General features: G+C 39.4%; 2 protein-coding genes across 3 annotated transcripts in view; both read right to left on the bottom strand.

Moving 5' to 3' along the window:
- Positions 1–17,618, bottom strand: part of Nfatc3 (nuclear factor of activated T cells 3) — a 68,373-nt gene that overhangs the window by 26,670 nt on the left and 24,085 nt on the right. For both annotated transcript variants that reach the window (XM_051169064.1, XM_051169063.1), the window contains exons 4-8: positions 11,724–11,923; positions 8,943–9,115; positions 7,112–7,252; positions 5,614–5,669; positions 3,077–3,203 (exon numbers count right to left, since the gene is read on the bottom strand). In XM_051169064.1, coding sequence (XP_051025021.1) covers positions 3,077–3,203; positions 5,614–5,669; positions 7,112–7,252; positions 8,943–9,115; positions 11,724–11,923 — 697 coding nt within the window. The remainder of the gene's footprint in view (positions 1–3,076; positions 3,204–5,613; positions 5,670–7,111; positions 7,253–8,942; positions 9,116–11,723; positions 11,924–17,618) is intronic.
- Positions 2,307–2,770, bottom strand: LOC127209439 (40S ribosomal protein S15a-like). Its single transcript, XM_051169081.1, has one exon. It carries the CDS (start codon positions 2,768–2,770, stop codon positions 2,378–2,380), a length of 393 nt encoding a protein of 130 aa, XP_051025038.1. The 3' UTR covers positions 2,307–2,377.

The following is a 17,618-nucleotide window of genomic DNA, read 5'->3' as shown; positions in this document are numbered from 1 at the left end:
ACAGACAATTGTAAACTGCCATTTAGGTGCTGGGAATTGAACCCATATGCTTTGGAAGAGCAGCCAGTGCTCTTAACCACTGAGCTATCTCTCCACCCCACTCCTAGCCTCCCATCTTTAACTCCAGTCCCAGGGAATCCAATGGCCTCCAAGGACACTGTATGTAAGTGGTACACAGACATACATACAGGCAAATACTCATACACATAGAAACTAAATAGAAAAAAATTTTAATTAGCAACTTTCATGATTACTACAAAATACTTCATTTACTGTCAAAATAAGATAAAAAGCTGGAGAAATGGCTCAGCAGTTAAGAGCACTTGTTTGTCTTGCTGTGATCCTAGGTTCCTACCACCTACATGGTGACTTACAATAATCCATAGCTCTAGTTCCAGGGCATCTGATGCCCTCTTCTTACCTTCACCAACAGCAGACATGCATAAACATACATATAAAATAAAAATAAATAAATCTTTTTTATTTTTGTTTTTTAAGACAGGGTCTCACTATGTAGCTCATAGCTGTCCATTATGTTTCTGCTTCCTGAGTGCTGAGATTAAAGGTGTATGACCAAAATAAATCTAAAAGGGGGAAAAAGACGAGACCAAAAACAGGTCAAATCTGACCTATGTATTGAATTCAAGCCCTGTCTAGTTTAAGTCTCTTTATACAAACAATGTCTCAGTCTTAGGTCAGTTCCAAATGCACTGTGAGGAAGTCAAAGTGCTGGGAGGTTAATTTTGTATTCAAAGTCACTTATTAGTTCAAGTCTGATTTTGGATCTTTTATTCTGGAATAGGAACTGAGTCCTGATAATGTAACTTACCATAAACAAACAAACAAGCAAGCAAGCATGCATGCACTCACACACTTGGAAGGCAGATACTGGCAGATCTCTATGTATTCCAGGTTAACATGTTTGTAGGTTTGAATTTTATATTCTACTGTAACTTTCTAACAAAACCAGAATAGTCTCTCTAACCCCAGTAAATAGTGAGCCCACTACTACCAATGAGACAACAACTAAGAACAGAGAAATGTTATCAACAATCTTCCAGGCAGGCTCAAGAGATGCAACTGCCTCTGTCTCCCAAGAGGCGTGTACTAACTTTTCTGACTTGGTCAAATTGAAACTGTGTCATTACACCACTAGACTGCCCCAATGCTAATTCAACTCTCCCTCCAATCTCAGGAAAGCTGCACTGAATCCTAAGCTCAGATATTTACTTCTCTGTGAGGAGAGTGCAAATGAAGAAAGCATCCTCTTAGAAGAGCATGATGGTTCACGCCTGCAATCTCAGCCAACAGAAGAGGCTAAGAAAGGAGTCTGGCAAGTTCAAGGCCTGCCTGAACAACTTGGTGAAACCCTGGCTCAAAAGAGAAAAGGGAAGTTGGTTGTGGTAAAGCATGCTTGTATCCCAGTGCTCTTAATGCTAAGGTACAAGATTCCTGGTCCAAGGCCAGCCTGTATTTCTTTCACCAGAGTGAGTTCCAAGCCAGCCTTGGCTAGAAAGCAAAGCCCTATCTTAAAGGAAGGAAATAGAAGAGGGAAGGCAGACATGCTGGCTGACTACTACAGAGGCAGAGGCAAATGGATCTCTGTGAGTTTGAAGCTAGCCTGGTCTACAAAGCTAGTTCCAGGGCTACACACAGAGAAACCTTATCTTGAAAAAAACCCAAAATGAAAAGGGGGGCGGGGGGAAAGATTTGAAAATAAGCCAGGCATGGTAATGCACGCCTTATGAGAGGCATAGGCAGGCAGAGCAGCTGGAACTACACAGAGAAACTGTCTTCAAACAAACAAAAAAAGATTTGAAAACATAGTCTTTATAGACTATACTTTAGCACTCAGGACACTGAGACAAAGGATTGCCAAGATTAAATCCCAGGCCAGCTACAGACTGAGGTGTACCCTCCCCCTGAAAACAAGAACAAAACCTTTCTAAATAAACAATCAGCACCCTCTCAAATAAAATGTTGATTCTTTTCACTTAGTATATACAAGGGAAACGTTTTTGCAAGAGAAGCTGGAGAGCTGGCTGGTGGGTACCATAAAATGAAGAACTCTGACATCAACTTTATATCCTCCATAACTCTTAGACTGGTTCAATTACTACTTGTCAAATGAAAATGCAACAAAAGCTGGGGCACGGTGCTGCACACTTTTAATTTCAGCACATGGGAGGCAGAGGCAGATAGATCTCTGAATTTGAGGTTAACTTGGTCTACAGAAGAAGTTCTAGGGCAGTCAGGGCTACAAAGAGAAACCTTGTCTTATAAAAGGTAATGAAGACATCATGAAGACATCATGAAGTGGGCATACTACCTTTCTTCCCCCCCTCTCCACGGAGGCTTTTTATTTATGTTTTACTCTCTAGAGAAAGAATCCCAGGATTTTCCCTCCTGTGTGTTTTTGTCTTGCTTCTTCATGGTCCATGATGCCGGCTGAGGCTGTCAGTACAATGAAGCCAAACTGACGGGACAGGAGCAGATTGTTCTGCCATTTTTGTAGGTCCTTAAGTTGCACATCAAATCTAGAGCTGATCACGCCACACTTGTTCAGCCTGCCTGTAAGGTTCACAACAATTTTCCCAGCTCTGTGGTCATCAATAATCTCAAATTCATCAATGTAGCCATGCTTCATCAGCACAGTCAGGAAGCAGCCGATGACTTTGGAGCACGGCCTGATGAGGACCTGGCGTTGGCCGCTCTTCTTGGCATTGCTGATGCTCTTGAGAACATCTGCCAGGACGTTCATTCGCACCATGGCAACGGTGCGGAAAGATGGCGGAAAGAGCCATACTACCTTTCTTGGTTGTTATTAAAAGCAAAAAGGAAGTTCACTACCCAAGAGCACACACACTTTCCCTTCTTATAGTGCTGGTGATTTCTGAGAACTAGACAAAAATTCAAACTCATACTCCATATTTGGTTTTTCTTTGTTTTGTTTTGAGATGGGGTTTCTCTGTGTAACAACCGTGGCTGTCCTGCACATGCCTGGCTCTACGTTAAACATTTTAATACAAAATTTTTATTATGAAAGAAAACGCTAAACCATTACAACTTCTTGTACCTGGTGTGTAAGTAAAACGTTGAGACTGGCTTTTTTTCCTCTTGCCATTGCAAAGATAAAAGTGCACCTGCACTGCAGCTGTAACTGCTGGGTTATGGTAGGGAGGAACTTCAAGGACAATGTGAGCCTAAGGAAGAAAGAAAGCAAGATTGTGTTATGCTTAGAACTGAAAATGAAATGCACCTGCCAAATTCAGAGCAACTCATGAGATTTAACTCTTATGTGCATGAATATCTTGTTGACAGAGCCAAACCTTTAAACACTAAAGAAGAAACTGATTTTTACCCACCCAGTTGTCTTTCTAATTATAGCAAAAATAAAAGCCTTTAGGAAGGGTAATGTGACCCGAGGACTCAGGAGGTAGAGGCAGACAGAATTACAAATTCAAGGCCAGCCGGACATGGTGGCACATGCCTTTAATCTCAGCACTTGGGTGGCAGAGGCATGCGGATCTCTGTGAGTTTAGGGTCAGCCTGGTCTACAAAGAGAATTCCAAAAGAGCCAAGGCTACAGAGAAACCCTGTCTCAAAAAAAAGGACAACTGACTGTTTTTTGGTTTGTTTGTTTTAAATGAAGCAAAGTTGGTGTTTATTAAGAAAATGCCCAGGTGACTGGAGAGATGGCTTGGCTGTTCTTCCAGAGGACTCGGGTTCAATTCCCAGCACCTACATGGCAGCTCACAACTATCTGCAACTCCAGTTCCAGGGGCTCCAACACCATCACACAGACACACATACAGGCAAAAGCACAGATGCACATAAAATAAATAACTCTTAAAAGAAAGAAAGAAAGAAAGAAAGAAAGAAAGAAAGAAAGGTCCAAGTGTAGTAGTACTTGCCTTTAATCCCAGCACTCAGGAGGCAGAGGCAGGCGAATCACTGTGAGTTTGAGGCCAACCTGGTCTACAAAGTGAGTCCAGAACAGCCAAGGCTACACAGAGAAACCCTGTCTCAAACCATGCCCCCCCCCAAAAAAAACCATCATCTTACATTTAAGCCGGGCATGGTGGCGTACACCAATAACCCCAGCACTGGGGAAGCAGAGGCAGGCAGATCTCTGCGAGTTACAACTCACTGAGACTTACAACTAGCCAGCACAGCTGCTTTGCGGAGAAGAGGGGCTGGGAGGAGCCCTGGACTCGATGGCCTCAGCCTTACCATCCTTCTGGTCAGCCCTGTGAACACTGTAGTTACAGGTTGGCATCACTGACACCTAGCATATTATATATAATCTTTGTTTTTTGTTGTTGTTGTTGTTTTGTTTTTTGGTTTTTTTTGGTTTTTCGAGACATGGTTTCTCTGTGTAGCCTTGGCTGTCCTGGACTTGCTTTGTAGACCAGGCTGGCCTCGAACTCACAGCGATCCGCCTGCCTCTGCCTCCCGAGTGCTGGGATTAAAGGCGTGCGCCACCACGCCCAGCTTAATCTTTGGTTTTTTAAAGATAGAGTCAGACTATGTAGCCTTTGGCTGTCCTGGACTTCCCTACGTAGACCAAGCTAGCCTCTAAACCAGAGACTCGGTGGCTTCTATTGGGAATAAAGGCATTGGGGCACCATGCTCAGCTCAGTGACATTTTTATTATGAAAATTCTTCCATTTTTAATCTCTCATTTCCAATTTTTTTCTTTTTAAATACAGAAGATACCAACTGTTTACTTTTCATTTCTTCTTTTCTTTGAGACTGGTTTTTCTGTGTAACCTTGCTGCTCATCCTGGAACTAGCTCTGTAGACCAGGCTGGTCTCAAACTCAGACATTTGCCTACTTCTGTCTCCCAAGTGCTCCCATTGTCTTATTTTTCTTTAACTTTAATAAGAATAACAGAAAAGTATCAAACTTCTAAACTAATAAAAATTCTAATTTCTTTTTCTTATTCCTTCCCATACTATAAAGCTACACTATTCAATTTTCTCAAATACTTTTTTCTTTTGGGGGAAAATAGGGTCTCACTACAAAGACTAGGTTGTCCTTCAAATCACAGACATGTACCTACCTCTGACTCCCAAGTTCTGGCATTAAAGGCATATGTTATCATGCCTGGCCTTAAGTACTACTTCTTTTTTATAAAATTTTTCTTTTTGGTTTTTCAAGACAGAGTTTCTCTTGTAGTCCTGGCTGTCCTGGACTCACTTTGTAGACCAGGCTGGCCTTGAACCCACAGAGATTGGCCTGCCTTTGCCTCCCCAAATACTGGGATTAAAGGCGTGCACTACCACGCCCAGCTCATAAAATTGTTAAGATTTATTATTTTTTAAGTTTTATGAGTTTTTATGAGTTTAAGTCTTTGCCTGCACGCATACACACACACACACACACACACACACACACACACACACACACACACACACACGAACCATGTCTGTGCTTGGTGTCTCAGGAGATCAGAGATGGAGACTGGATCCTCTGGAACTGTAGTTACAAATGGTTGTGAGTACTAGTAACTGAACCCAGGTCCTCTGCAGGAAGAACAAGCACCCTTACCAACGAGCCATGTCTCCATCCCAATACTTCTTATTAATTACTTAAGGTGAATCTCTTACCCCTTGACATTTTTCTCTGATTATTTTTCCTTCAGCCTCCCAATGAGGTCTTCCATCTATTGAAAGAAGAAATTTCCAGTTAAAAACAATTCAAGTTTGAAAACATAGAAAATCTGATCTATGTAGTGTCACATATTATTGGCAGAGAGAATATCTTTCTCAACTTCTAATTAACAACAAAACATGTAATAATGAAAATAATGGGAGAATAACATTAGGCTGTCCAGATTAACAGTTAGCTAGCAAAAAACTATTCTCTCCTTTCCTTAAAAAGTTAGAAAACAGGCTGGGTGCACTGGGGTATGCTTATAATCCCAGTACTCAGGAGGCAGAGGCAGGCGGATCTCTGAGAGTTTGAGACCAGTCTGGTCTACAAAGTGAGTCCAGGACAGCCAGGGCGACACAGAGAAACCCTATCTTAAAATAAAATAAAACAAAACAACACACACACACACACACACACACACACACACACACACACACACACACACACAGCTGGGCATCCTGGCACACACCTGTAATCCCAGCAATTGGGAGGCAGAGTTAGTCACATCTCCTGAGAGTTTGAGGCCAGTCTGGTCTACAAAGTGAGCCCAAGACAGCCAAGGCTACACAGAGTAACCCTGTCTCCAAAAACCAACAAACAAAAGTATTTCAACCATACCTGGTTAATTTTATCCCTTTAAAGCATGCAATTTAGTTAGGATACTCAGAGGGTTGTACAACCAACTACTAATTCCATACCATTTTTGTTATCATCCTTAGTCACTTCCACTGACATCAATCAACTGTCAAACACTAGGTTGTCTTACCTCTGTGAGTTGCTAATTCTATGTATTCTGTAATGGCTTCTAATATCTTCAATAGTTATCCATGTTGTAACACATATTAGTAGTACTTCACTTTTTATGGCTAAATAATACTCCACTTACGTATGATGATTAGTTTAATTGTCAACCTGACACAATCTAAAATCACCTAGGAAGAGTCTCAGTGAGGAACTGTCTCTATCAGGGTGGCCTGTTAAGCATGCCTGTGAGGTACTGTCCTGGACTCACTTTGTAGACCAGGCTGGCCTCAAACTCACAGCAATCTACCTACCTCTGCCTCCCAAGTGCTGAGATTAAAGGCGCGCGCCACCACTGCCCGACAGATGATTTAATGTTTGCATGTAAATTTAGTAATTCTACGTTTCCATTAAAACCTAGTGCTTAAATGATAACTATAGCTTTAGGAAAACTATTTGGTAATTAACATAACTGTAATATCTACATAATTTACTTCCTTTTTTATCACTTAGATTGAAACTAACTTGGTGGTTTTGTTTGTTTGTTTTTCAAGACAGGTTTCTCTGTGTAGCCTTGGTTGTCCTAGACTCACTTTGTAGAGCAGGCTGGCCTGGAACTCACAGTGATACATGGCTGCTTCTGCCTCCTGAGTGCTAGGATTAAAGACGTTTGCCACAACACCTGGCTAATTTGTATTTTATATTATTTACCTTGTCCTTTTTCAAGGAAAATGATTTTGGATTCTGGAAGAAAATTAGATCCAGTCACAATCATTTCCTGGCCTCCATTGACAGAGCAACTGTTGATACTGTACTTCTCAATATGAGGGAGCTCTTGAGCAGATCGCTGAGCTGTTTTTGAGAGTTAAGAAAAATAAAATATTATTTTAAAATATTTTACACATACAAGGTAAGTTCAAACTATAAAATAAACATTAGAATTAATTCATTTAGGCTTTTAAAAATTAAGACAATGATAAGAATTCTTATTTTTTAAAAGGTAAGATGTTTAGAAACAAGAGTTATATTAAATTGGTATGAAATTATTTCTAGATTACAACTGAAAAAACCTGATAAATAGAAATTAATGTCTTTATGTAATATAGTGACTCCAAGACATTTACCTAATATTTTATTTTTAATTTAATTCTTGAGTATATGTCATCCACAGAACTGTTAAAATTTACAAATCTAGCTGAGCGGTGGTGGCGCATGCCTTTAATCCCAGCACTTGGGAGGCAGAGGCAGGCAGATCACTGTAAATTCAAGGCTAGCCTGGTCTACAAAGTGAGTCCAGAACAGTCAAGGCTACACAGAGAAACCTTGTCTCCAAAAAAAGAAAAAAAAGAAAAACACCCAAAAAACAAAACAAAACAAAGCAAAATTTACAAATCTAATTACAAAAATATGTAATTAAGCTACAAACACTTAAGAGAAGACAAGCATCTAAATAACTACTATAGGACAAGCAACCGTTTTCTCAAGAGAATACTCACTCATCATCACATCAGGTTAGGCTTCTTCTTTTTCTTTCTTTCTTTTTTATTTTTTATTTTTTTTATTTTTTGTTTTTTGAGACAGGGTTTCTTGTGTAGCCTTGGCTGTCCTGGACTCACTTTGTAGACCAGGCTGGCCTCGAACTCACAGTGATCTGCTTGCATCTGCCTCCTAAGTGCTGGGATTAAAGGCGTGTGCCACCACGCCCGGCTAGGTTAGGCTTCAATGGTGGACAATTTTTTAAATAAATAACTAAAGCATAATGAAACACATATTTTACTGTTTTATTTCTAAAAGCAGTTGTGTATCTATAATGACTATATTTTTCTACCTCCACAGAGTTTGAGAACATAATCTGATTTTCTTTTTTTGGTTTTTCAAGACAGGGTTTCTCTGTGGAACAGCTCTCGCTGTCCTGGAACTCACTTTGTAGACCATGCTGGCCTTAAACTCACAGTGCAGGAAGTAGGTGGGCCTCTGTGAATTCAAGCCAGCTTGATCGACAAAGAGGTCTAGGCCAGCCAGCATTATATTGTGAGACCAATCAACCAACCCAAACCATTAAATCTTATAAGCTAAGGGGTAAGCCTGCAAAACAGGATTCTATTATATGAAGGCTACATTTGAGTAGAACAAAGATAACTCAAGAGGCACCAAAAGCATCAAGATCACAGTTTATGACGGATGCTCAGATCCTCTCATTTATAGCTAGAGAAGGTGGCACAAACTTATACTCAATCCTAAGACATAGGCTTGAGGCAGGAGCTAGAAGAAATGTAAGCGAGACACGAGAAAGAGAAAGAGGGAGGCAGAGAAGAGAAAGTTTCTCTACAGTCACACAGCTGCCTAGACTCAAACTACAGTGAGAAGACATCTTGAAACCCAAAATTAGCATTCTTCTCTCCTTGTTAGCTTATTTTCATGTCTAAAAACTAACCAGCAACTCAGTTAATATCTCAGTCTTTACTTTTAATATACAACTCATTTTAATCAAAACATACAAAACTTACATCAAAACCTTAAAGCATATTGTAAGCTCACTTACAGCACTCAACAGGAATAGACGCTATCTGTAGAGAAAGGACTTTGCCACTGGGCTGTGGGATGTGCACACGAAATACAAGCCGTACTCTAGTATTTTTTCTGCCAATATCAGTTTCTCCTTTTCGAAGTTCTATATCTGAATTGCGGAGTTTCAAAATACCTGCACAGTCAATACTAGAAAAAAACACATTTTTAATTTCATTATCCAAAACTGGTTCTGAACAACTCAAGGGTGTAGATATGCACTGCCAGTTTCCTAGTACTTGAGAGGTAGAGAGGCAGAGGGATAAGGAGTTCTAGGTCAGCCCCAGCTACATAGTCCAAAATGGGCTAGAAGAGACTCTATTTCAAAACCAAACAAAAATTTTCCACCAATAACTCTATACCCCAAATGACATCAATAACAAATATTTGAGGTGTGACAGCACATTCCAATAATCCCAATACTTGGAAGACAGAAGCATGAGGATTGCCTTAATTCAAGGTCAACCTGGGCACACAAACAAAAATAAGGGGCTGTAAAGATGCCTCAGTGCTTAAGAAGGTGTATTGTTCATGCACAGGTCCCAAGTTTGTTCCTAGTACCCCAAGCAGGCAGCTCACAATGGTTTTTAACACTACAGTTTCAGGGAATCTGACACTGTCTTCTGATCTCCTCGGGAATTCCATGTACATGGTGTACGTACACACACTCAGCACATACATATATACATAAAGAAAATAAAAATATATAAATAGAAGGTTGGCGATATAGCTCAGCATTAACAAGCACTTGCTCTTGCAGAAAATCGAGTTTGATTCCCAGCCTTCACTAGGTAGCTCAACAGCTGTCAGTCATTTCAGTTCCAGAACACATATGACACAGATACTCATTTGAACAAAACACTCATACACATAAAATAAAATAGACAAATCTTAAAAAGAATTTTTAAAAATAAATAAAGTAATTGGGCTGGAAAGATGGCTCAGCAGTACTGACTGACTGCTTTTCCAAAAGACCTGGGTTCAATTCCCAACAACCACATGGCAGCTCACAACCATCTGTAACTCTAGCTACAGGAATCTGAGCCCCTCTTTTAGCCTCCTTGGGCACCAAACATGCATATGGTGCAATGATACATATATAGCCAAAATATCCATACTCATAATAAAAATAAATAAATGTCCAAAAATGTTTTAAATTTTAAAGTGATTTTAAAATATATATATGAATGATTCTTAAAACTAAGAGCTGTAAAACACAAAAACAAAACAAAACATATAAGCCTACAAAACCACTCATATTTAACAATAAAAATACATACATTTTGTTTGAAATGACCTCTTCTTTTTGTTTTTTTGAGACAGGGTCTTATTTTGTGTCCCAAATGACCTTGACCTCAAAAGTTGTCCTGATTTAGACTTCTGGGTGCTAAGACTACAGGCATATAGTAACAAATTAGCCTTTATTTTCTTTCTTTCTTTTTTCTTTTTTTTTGGTTTGGTTTGGTTTGGTTTGGTTTTTGGTTTTTGGAGACAGGGTTTCTCTGTGTAGCCTTTGCTGTCCTGGACTTGCTTTGTAGATCATGCTGACCTTAAACTCACAGTGATCCACCTAGGATTAAAGGCTTGCACCACCACCCCTGGCTTTAACCTTTATTTTCAATTAGGTGTAAGACCGACACATTCACATTCGCCCTACTTTTAAGACAGGAAGAAGTTATCATATATTTAAAGTATGTTGTCCTATATTTTTTGTTGTTGTTTGTTCCTAGGTCATTTGATTGCTTTTGAGGCAGGATCTCATTATGTAGCCTTGACTGGCCTGGAACTGAAAGTGTAGACTAGGCTGACCTCAAAGAGATCCATCTACCTCTGCTCTGGAATGCTGAGACTTTTAAGGGCATGAGCTACCACCACACCTGGCCACTGCTCCCAGTTTTTGAGATAGCTCAGGATGGCTTCTAACTCATCATGTAGTGGAGGATTACCCTGAATTCCTGTTCTTCCTGCCTGCCTCACAAGTTCTGGGATTATAGGCACAAGACTCCAACAACTTTCTTTCTGGAAATATGGAACCTACTGCCCCCTTGAGCAAAACTGTCAGAATTACTTATATAAATAAAACCAAACAAACCATATACTTTTCTGAGAATTGTTTAAAAAAAAAAAAGGTAACTGATTTTTTAAAAGGTTTTTTTTAAAAAATTTACTCTTTATTGTGTTTAAGCATATCCATGCACATGAGTGCCGGTGCCTGTGATAGCGTTGGATATCCTGTAGGCATTGGATATCCTGGGAGCTGAAATTACAGGCAGTTGCCAGCTGTCCAATGTGGGTGCTGAGAACTAAGTTCTAGTATTCTAGTCCTTTGGAAGAAGAATATGGGTTAAGTGCTGAGCTACTCATTTTAACAAAGGTGTTAAGATACCTGGTTGGTGGGGCTGGAGAGATGGCTCAGAGGGTAAGAGCACTGCCTGCTCTTCCAGAGGTCCTGACTTCAATTCCCAGCAACCACATGGTGGCTCACAACCATCTATAATGTCATCTAATGCCCTCTTCTGGCATGCATTAATATGTACATGCATTAATAAATAAATCTTTAAAAAAAAAAAAAAAGATACCCTGGTTGGAGGCAGACACAGGTGGATCTGTGAGTTTGAAGCCATATATTTGTATCACATACTATTGTACATAAAAGTATTATTACAAAACGTAGTGAGTTGCAGGCCAGCCAGAGCTACATAATGAGACCCTGTCTCAATAAACAAAACCAAAAACCACAAAACACAAAAAAAGATACCTGGCTGACATATTATTTTCAGGTAGAAGTGGGATTTCCAGAACTTTTGTGCTGGCAATTATTATCTCTTGACTTGCAGTAGCAACTGTCTTTCCAGTAATTCGATGCACCTGGTAAAATGCATGAGGTCGTAAATATCGTTCATCAGCTGTTCCAATAAACATTTGTAGATTTATTGGCTTTTCACTGTAGCCCAGCAGCTAAATGAAAGAAGAAATACAAAAAAGTACACTTCATTATCCATGCATGATAAGCTTACTATATTTGTATCACATATTATTATACATAAAAGTATTATTATAAAACAAGACAGTAGCCAGGCGTGATGGCGCACGCCTTTAATCCCAGCACTTGGGAGGCAGAGGCAGGCGATCGCTGTGAGTTCAAGGCCAGCCTGGTCTACAAAGTGAGTCTAGGACAGCCAAGGCTACACAGAGAAATCCTGTCTCGAAAAACTAAAAAAGAAAAAAAAAAAGACAGTAAAAAGTAACCCATGAGAGTTTACCATGCTCCAGTGAGTACATGAACAACACAACATGTACTTGTCTTTTCTTTCTTTTTTGGGGGGGGAATAGGGGTGTGGGTTGAGGGGATGGGTTGGGGTGGGGCCAAAAGGGAATGGGAGCAGACATGGGAGGACTGGGAAGCAAGCATGATCAGGTGCATGATGTGAAATGTTCAAATAATTAATAAATATATTATGTTAGGGAAAAAGTAACTCATGAAAAGCCCTTCACATTTTTCTTTTGGAATATCTTTCTTCTATGTACAAGTATTTTTCTTGTGTGTATACCTGTGCATCACTTGTGTACCTGTGGATCTACCATGTGGATGCTGGGATCAAATCTGGATCCTCTGAAAGAACAGCCAGTGCTCTTAACCCGTGAGCCATCTCTTCAGCCTTTTTTTAGGTTTTTCAAGACAGGATTTCTCTGTGTAATAGTCCTGGCTTTGCTGGACTCGAGTTGTAGACCAGGTTGGCCTCACAGAAAACTGCCAGCCTCTACCTCTTGAGTGCTGGGATTAAAGGTGTGTACCACCATGCCCACTAAGCTCCCAAATTTTTTAAAGTAGAGAGATTAAACACTGAAACACGTTACAAAGAAATGTGGAAGTGGGGAGGATGGAGTAAGAACAAACATCTGAATCATCAAAATACTTAAAAAGCTAAGTTAGGACTCACAGACTAAGACTGGTGGATCATGAGTCCAAGGACTCATTTGGTTTACATATTGGCGGAGAGACCCTGCCTCAATTTTTTTTTTTTTCCTTTGAAGCTTCCAATTGTCAGCACTGTGGTACTCCAGGGCCAGAGGCAAGTGGATCTGTCTTAAAGCCAAGATATATGGCACTTGAGTAACAACACGTATGGTTGTCTTCTGGCCTCCAAACAAGCACACACACACACATACACAGAGACAAAAGATTACATGTAATTAAAAATAAGGATACGTTTTTCTGGTGCAGGAAAATGAACCTATAGTTTGTACAGATCAAGCATCTATTCTACCACTGAGCTATATAGCCCCTAACCCCTGAAAATGTATTCTAAAAGATCAATCAGCATATGTATTTTCCCTTTAATATTATTGTGACATATTACATTAACTTATTTTCATATGCTAGACTATTTCTAGAATAAATCTCATTTGATATGCAATTCTTTTAATGTTCTGTCAGTTTTGGCTTCTCACTATTCTTTTATTTTGTTTTTGTTTTTTCAGATAGGATTTCTGTGTAGCTTTGGCTGTCCTGGACTTACTTTGTAGACCAGGCTAGCCTCAAACTCACAGCCAACTGCTTCTGCCTCTGCCTCTCCAAGTGCTGGAATTATAGGTGTGCACCACAGCACCTGGCTCACTGTCACTATTCTTCTGAGTATATTTACATCTATAAACATAAAGATAAACACTTTTACCCTTCTTATACGTTTGTTCCCATCCGTATGTTTTTTTGTTGTTTTTGTTTTGTAGCCTTTGCTGTCCTGGACTCATTTTGTAGACCAAGCTGGCCTTGAACTCCCAGCGATCTGCCTGCCTCTGCCTCCCAAGTGCTGGGATCACAGCATGCACCACCATGCCCAGCTCTCACTGAGAGCTTTCTAATAGTTCCCCCTCTATACTCAGAGCTAATTAAAATCCCCACGATGGTTTACATAAAAGGCCCGAGTTTTGTTCTTAGCTTGCCCTATGTTCCTTTCCACAATCTAGATATGCTAGTTTATTACTTGAACCATTACTCATTCCTAACCTCAGGACAACATTATTATTATTGCTGTTGCTGTTGTTGTTGTTTTGGGACAGAGTCTCTGTATGGCCTGGAACTCACTCTGTAGACTAGGCTGGCCTCGAACTCACAGCGATCTATCTACCTGCCCCTGCCTTCTGGGTGCTGGAATTAAAGGACTGTCCATCATGCCTGTATTTAACCTCAGAATTACTCAGTAGTTTATCCTTCTGGGGTGTTCTTTCTGATCGTAGTATTGCCGTTCTCCTTCATTTCATTTACTACCTTCTTATTTACATCTTTCATGTTGCTTTATTATTTTTTATAGTACTGACTGCTATTAACACTATTTTAAATTTTATTATCTACTCTCCTGGAAGCCATAAAAGTTCCAAAAAGCAGAAACTGTCTCATCATCCTAACCTCTGACTTTTATGAGAATCTATTATGGAAGCAATCTTTTTTTTTTTTTTTTTTAAAGGTTTTTCAAGACAGGGTTTCTCTTTGGTCTCCTAAGCAGAGACCAGGACATCCCAAAAGATCCTAAGATGGCAAGCAGTTGTTTTTGGGTTTTGGTTGTAAGCCTTATTCTGTTAAACCTAAACCATCTATCCAGTTCTGGTTTTGTCTTTTGTTTTATTTTTAAAACAGGGTCTTGGAGACAGAGGTGGTAGCGTATGACTTTAATCCCAGCAGAGGCAGGTAGACGTCTATGGTCTACAAATTGAGTTCAGGACAGCCAGGGCTCTGTTACACAGAGAAACCCTGTCTCTAAAAAATGAACAAACGAAAAACAAAACAACAGGGGTCTTGGGTAGTTCAGACTGACTTCACACTCATTATGGACCAACAATTGGCTATGAACTCCTGGGGTCTTCCTTGCTCTGCCTCTTGAGTGCTAGGATTGGAGGTATGAATCTGCCATGACAAGCTTTCATACAGAGTCTTGTAGCATAAGCTGATTTGAAACCCAGGAAGTTTCTCAGTCTGGCTTGGAATTTGTGATCTGTCTACAGCTCCAGACTGATGGCTAGGACTATAGGCAAGCACCACCAAATCTGGCTGAGATAGTGGGGTGGGGCGGGGTGGGGTGGGGCGCTGCATACACAGGTACTTTTCTGATTCTTTAGCAGCAAATGAGTCAAATGATAATTTCACACACACAAACTACCACCTCTTCTATAATTAAACAGAGACAAAAAAAGTCAAGGTAGAGAATGGTTATATACTCTGCTTTAATTGAGTGCATTAAAACCTAAAACTCCTGTAGAGTGAACGTCATTTTTATTTTCTAGTCTACAGATAAAAAACGTAAAACTAAAATGTAAAAAAAAGAAGGGAACTTTTTGAAATTCACAGCTAATAAATGCTTCCTTCTGCTGTACCAATGTTCCTTCATGTTCCATTTGTATGAAATTGATAGCTCATCCACTGGTGGAAGACACAACAGCTTCAGCACCTGCCTCTAAGTACTTGAAGAGAACAGCATTTACCTTGCTCTCACCAGAGTCTATACATATGTTTAATACATTAAAAATTCTACATCAGCTTGGCGGTGGTGGGCCACATCTTTAATTCCAGCACTTGGGAGGCAGTGGCAGGCAGATCTCTGTGAGTTCAAGGTCAGCCTGGTCTATAAAGAGAGACCCAGGACAGCCAAGGCTACACAGAGAAACCCTGTCTCAAAAGACAAAAACCATCAACAACAAAACAAAAACCCCCACATCATTATTGAATAAATAAATTTTGGAATAAGAGAGACAATTTCATAGAACATATTAACTCAAGGTTGGTAAATATAATATTTAAATAATAAGCAGTAAATGCCAAAATGAAGTAGTTAAATCTAAAACAGAAAATAAAAAATTTAATGTTACTCTCCTGGCTCTGTGTCACAATGGATAGTGCATTGGACTTCTAAATGTTACTATTATGCATAAATGTTATTGTTAAGTATCACATGACAAGTGGATAAGCACCATATACCAAAGAATCCTTAGTTATATTAAATGACTCATATTCATACCAGTTTGACAAAGATGTAAGCCACCTGTCCTTTTCACTTTGATGAAATAAATCACTGCTGTGGGAAGGTAATCATGCATATAAAATTTCAAAGGGAATATATATATATATAAATATATTCCTGCCAACATCTGCTTAAGTACATATAATACAGCGTAAGAAAAATAGGACTACTCCTCTGCATCTCAGGGATTTTAAAGAATAAACTAGTTATACTGTTGCCTTATCTAATCCCAGAAGGAACAATTATGTTATAAGCTATCAATAAATTACCACTGTTAACATTATCCTCTCAAACCTTTCATCTACTATCTAATCAGGCCTCTGCTGTGTAAAAGAAAGTAGTAAGTTGTTGTTTGTTATGTTTCTGTATCGTTTCCATAGCAAAGATCTGTGCCTGCATAATCTAATTTAGGCTGGAGGGTTAAAGCCTGAAGGTCACTATAGGATACACCACAGCAACTTTAATAACAGCAATTCTATTATGAGTCCTGAGCTCCTGGATTTGACTATGTCAGAAGTATACTTGCCTTGCATGTATGAGGCCCTGGGTTTGGTCCCTAGCATAGCAACAAAAGAAAAAAGAAAAAAGCTAACTTACCACTGTTTAATCTGTACTCTTTCCTTTTTTTAAAAAAGATTTACTTATTACTTGAACAGTATCCTGCCGGATGTGTGCCTGCAGGCCAGAAGACGGCACCAGATCTCATTATAGATGGTTGTGAGCTACCCTATGGATGCTGGGAATTGAAATCAGGACCTTTGGAAGAATAGACAGTGCTCTTAACCTCTGAGCCATTTCTCTAGCCCTTTTATTTTTACTTTTGAGACAGGATTTCACAAAGCAGACCATGATAGCCAAACTATACAGTATAAGCTCTTTTTGTCCTTAGTGAAAGTTAGAAAAAAGTATCAACACCTGGATTTCACAAACATAATATAGCATGCACTTACAGCACTGAACTCTATTGAAAAATACCAGAAAATTGGCACTGGTATAATTGCTGACTATAGCCCCACAGTTTCCACATATATATGTTTGCTTGGTTGTGTGCATATTTCTCAGAGGTAGAGATTTAAGTAATTACTACAGTGGTAAAGATACAGACATACTCCATCACCACAAATAAAATTTCTTGTGCTACCCATTTTTATTTGTGACACTTAAACTGTTTCCTGGTAACTATTAATCTGTTCTGTGTCTCTATTTGTTCCTTCTTACAGATAGGTGGTAGTACCCTATAAATATACTAGAGGTTGTTTAACTATTGAGTTGTTTCAATTAGAGTTCACTGATGTTGGTGTTCAGTTTATTGTGCATTTTAAAAACTTTTTTTGTTGTTGTTTCTTACCCTTCCCTTTTTCTTTACAGTCTCACTTTGTAGCCCACGTTGTCCTACAATTCACGATGTGTCCCAGGCTGACCTTGAATATACAGTGAGTCTCTTGACCTATGTATTCTAAAGGCTGGGATTACAAGCAAGAATCACCACCAATGGCTTAAGACTCAGCATTTCTTTGTCTTATTTTGGCATCTTTTCTTTTCTTTTGTGTGTGTTTGTGTGTGTGTGTGTGTGTGTGTGTGTGTTGTGGCAGTACATCCAAATACAATCAAAAATTTAAAAATTTGATTCAAAGTTTTAA

Source organism: Acomys russatus, chromosome 26 (genome assembly GCF_903995435.1).
Source record: "Acomys russatus chromosome 26, mAcoRus1.1, whole genome shotgun sequence".
Taxonomy (NCBI): domain Eukaryota; kingdom Metazoa; phylum Chordata; class Mammalia; order Rodentia; family Muridae; genus Acomys; species Acomys russatus.
The sequence above is the reverse complement of the archived record's forward strand: the minus strand, read 5'-3'. Positions and strand labels throughout refer to the sequence as shown.

Bases quoted from the DNA above. Each gene is read 5' to 3' on its own strand.
- LOC127209439 (XM_051169081.1), bottom strand. From the start codon at position 2,770: ATGGTGCGAATGAACGTCCTGGCAGATGTTCTCAAGAGCATCAGCAAT.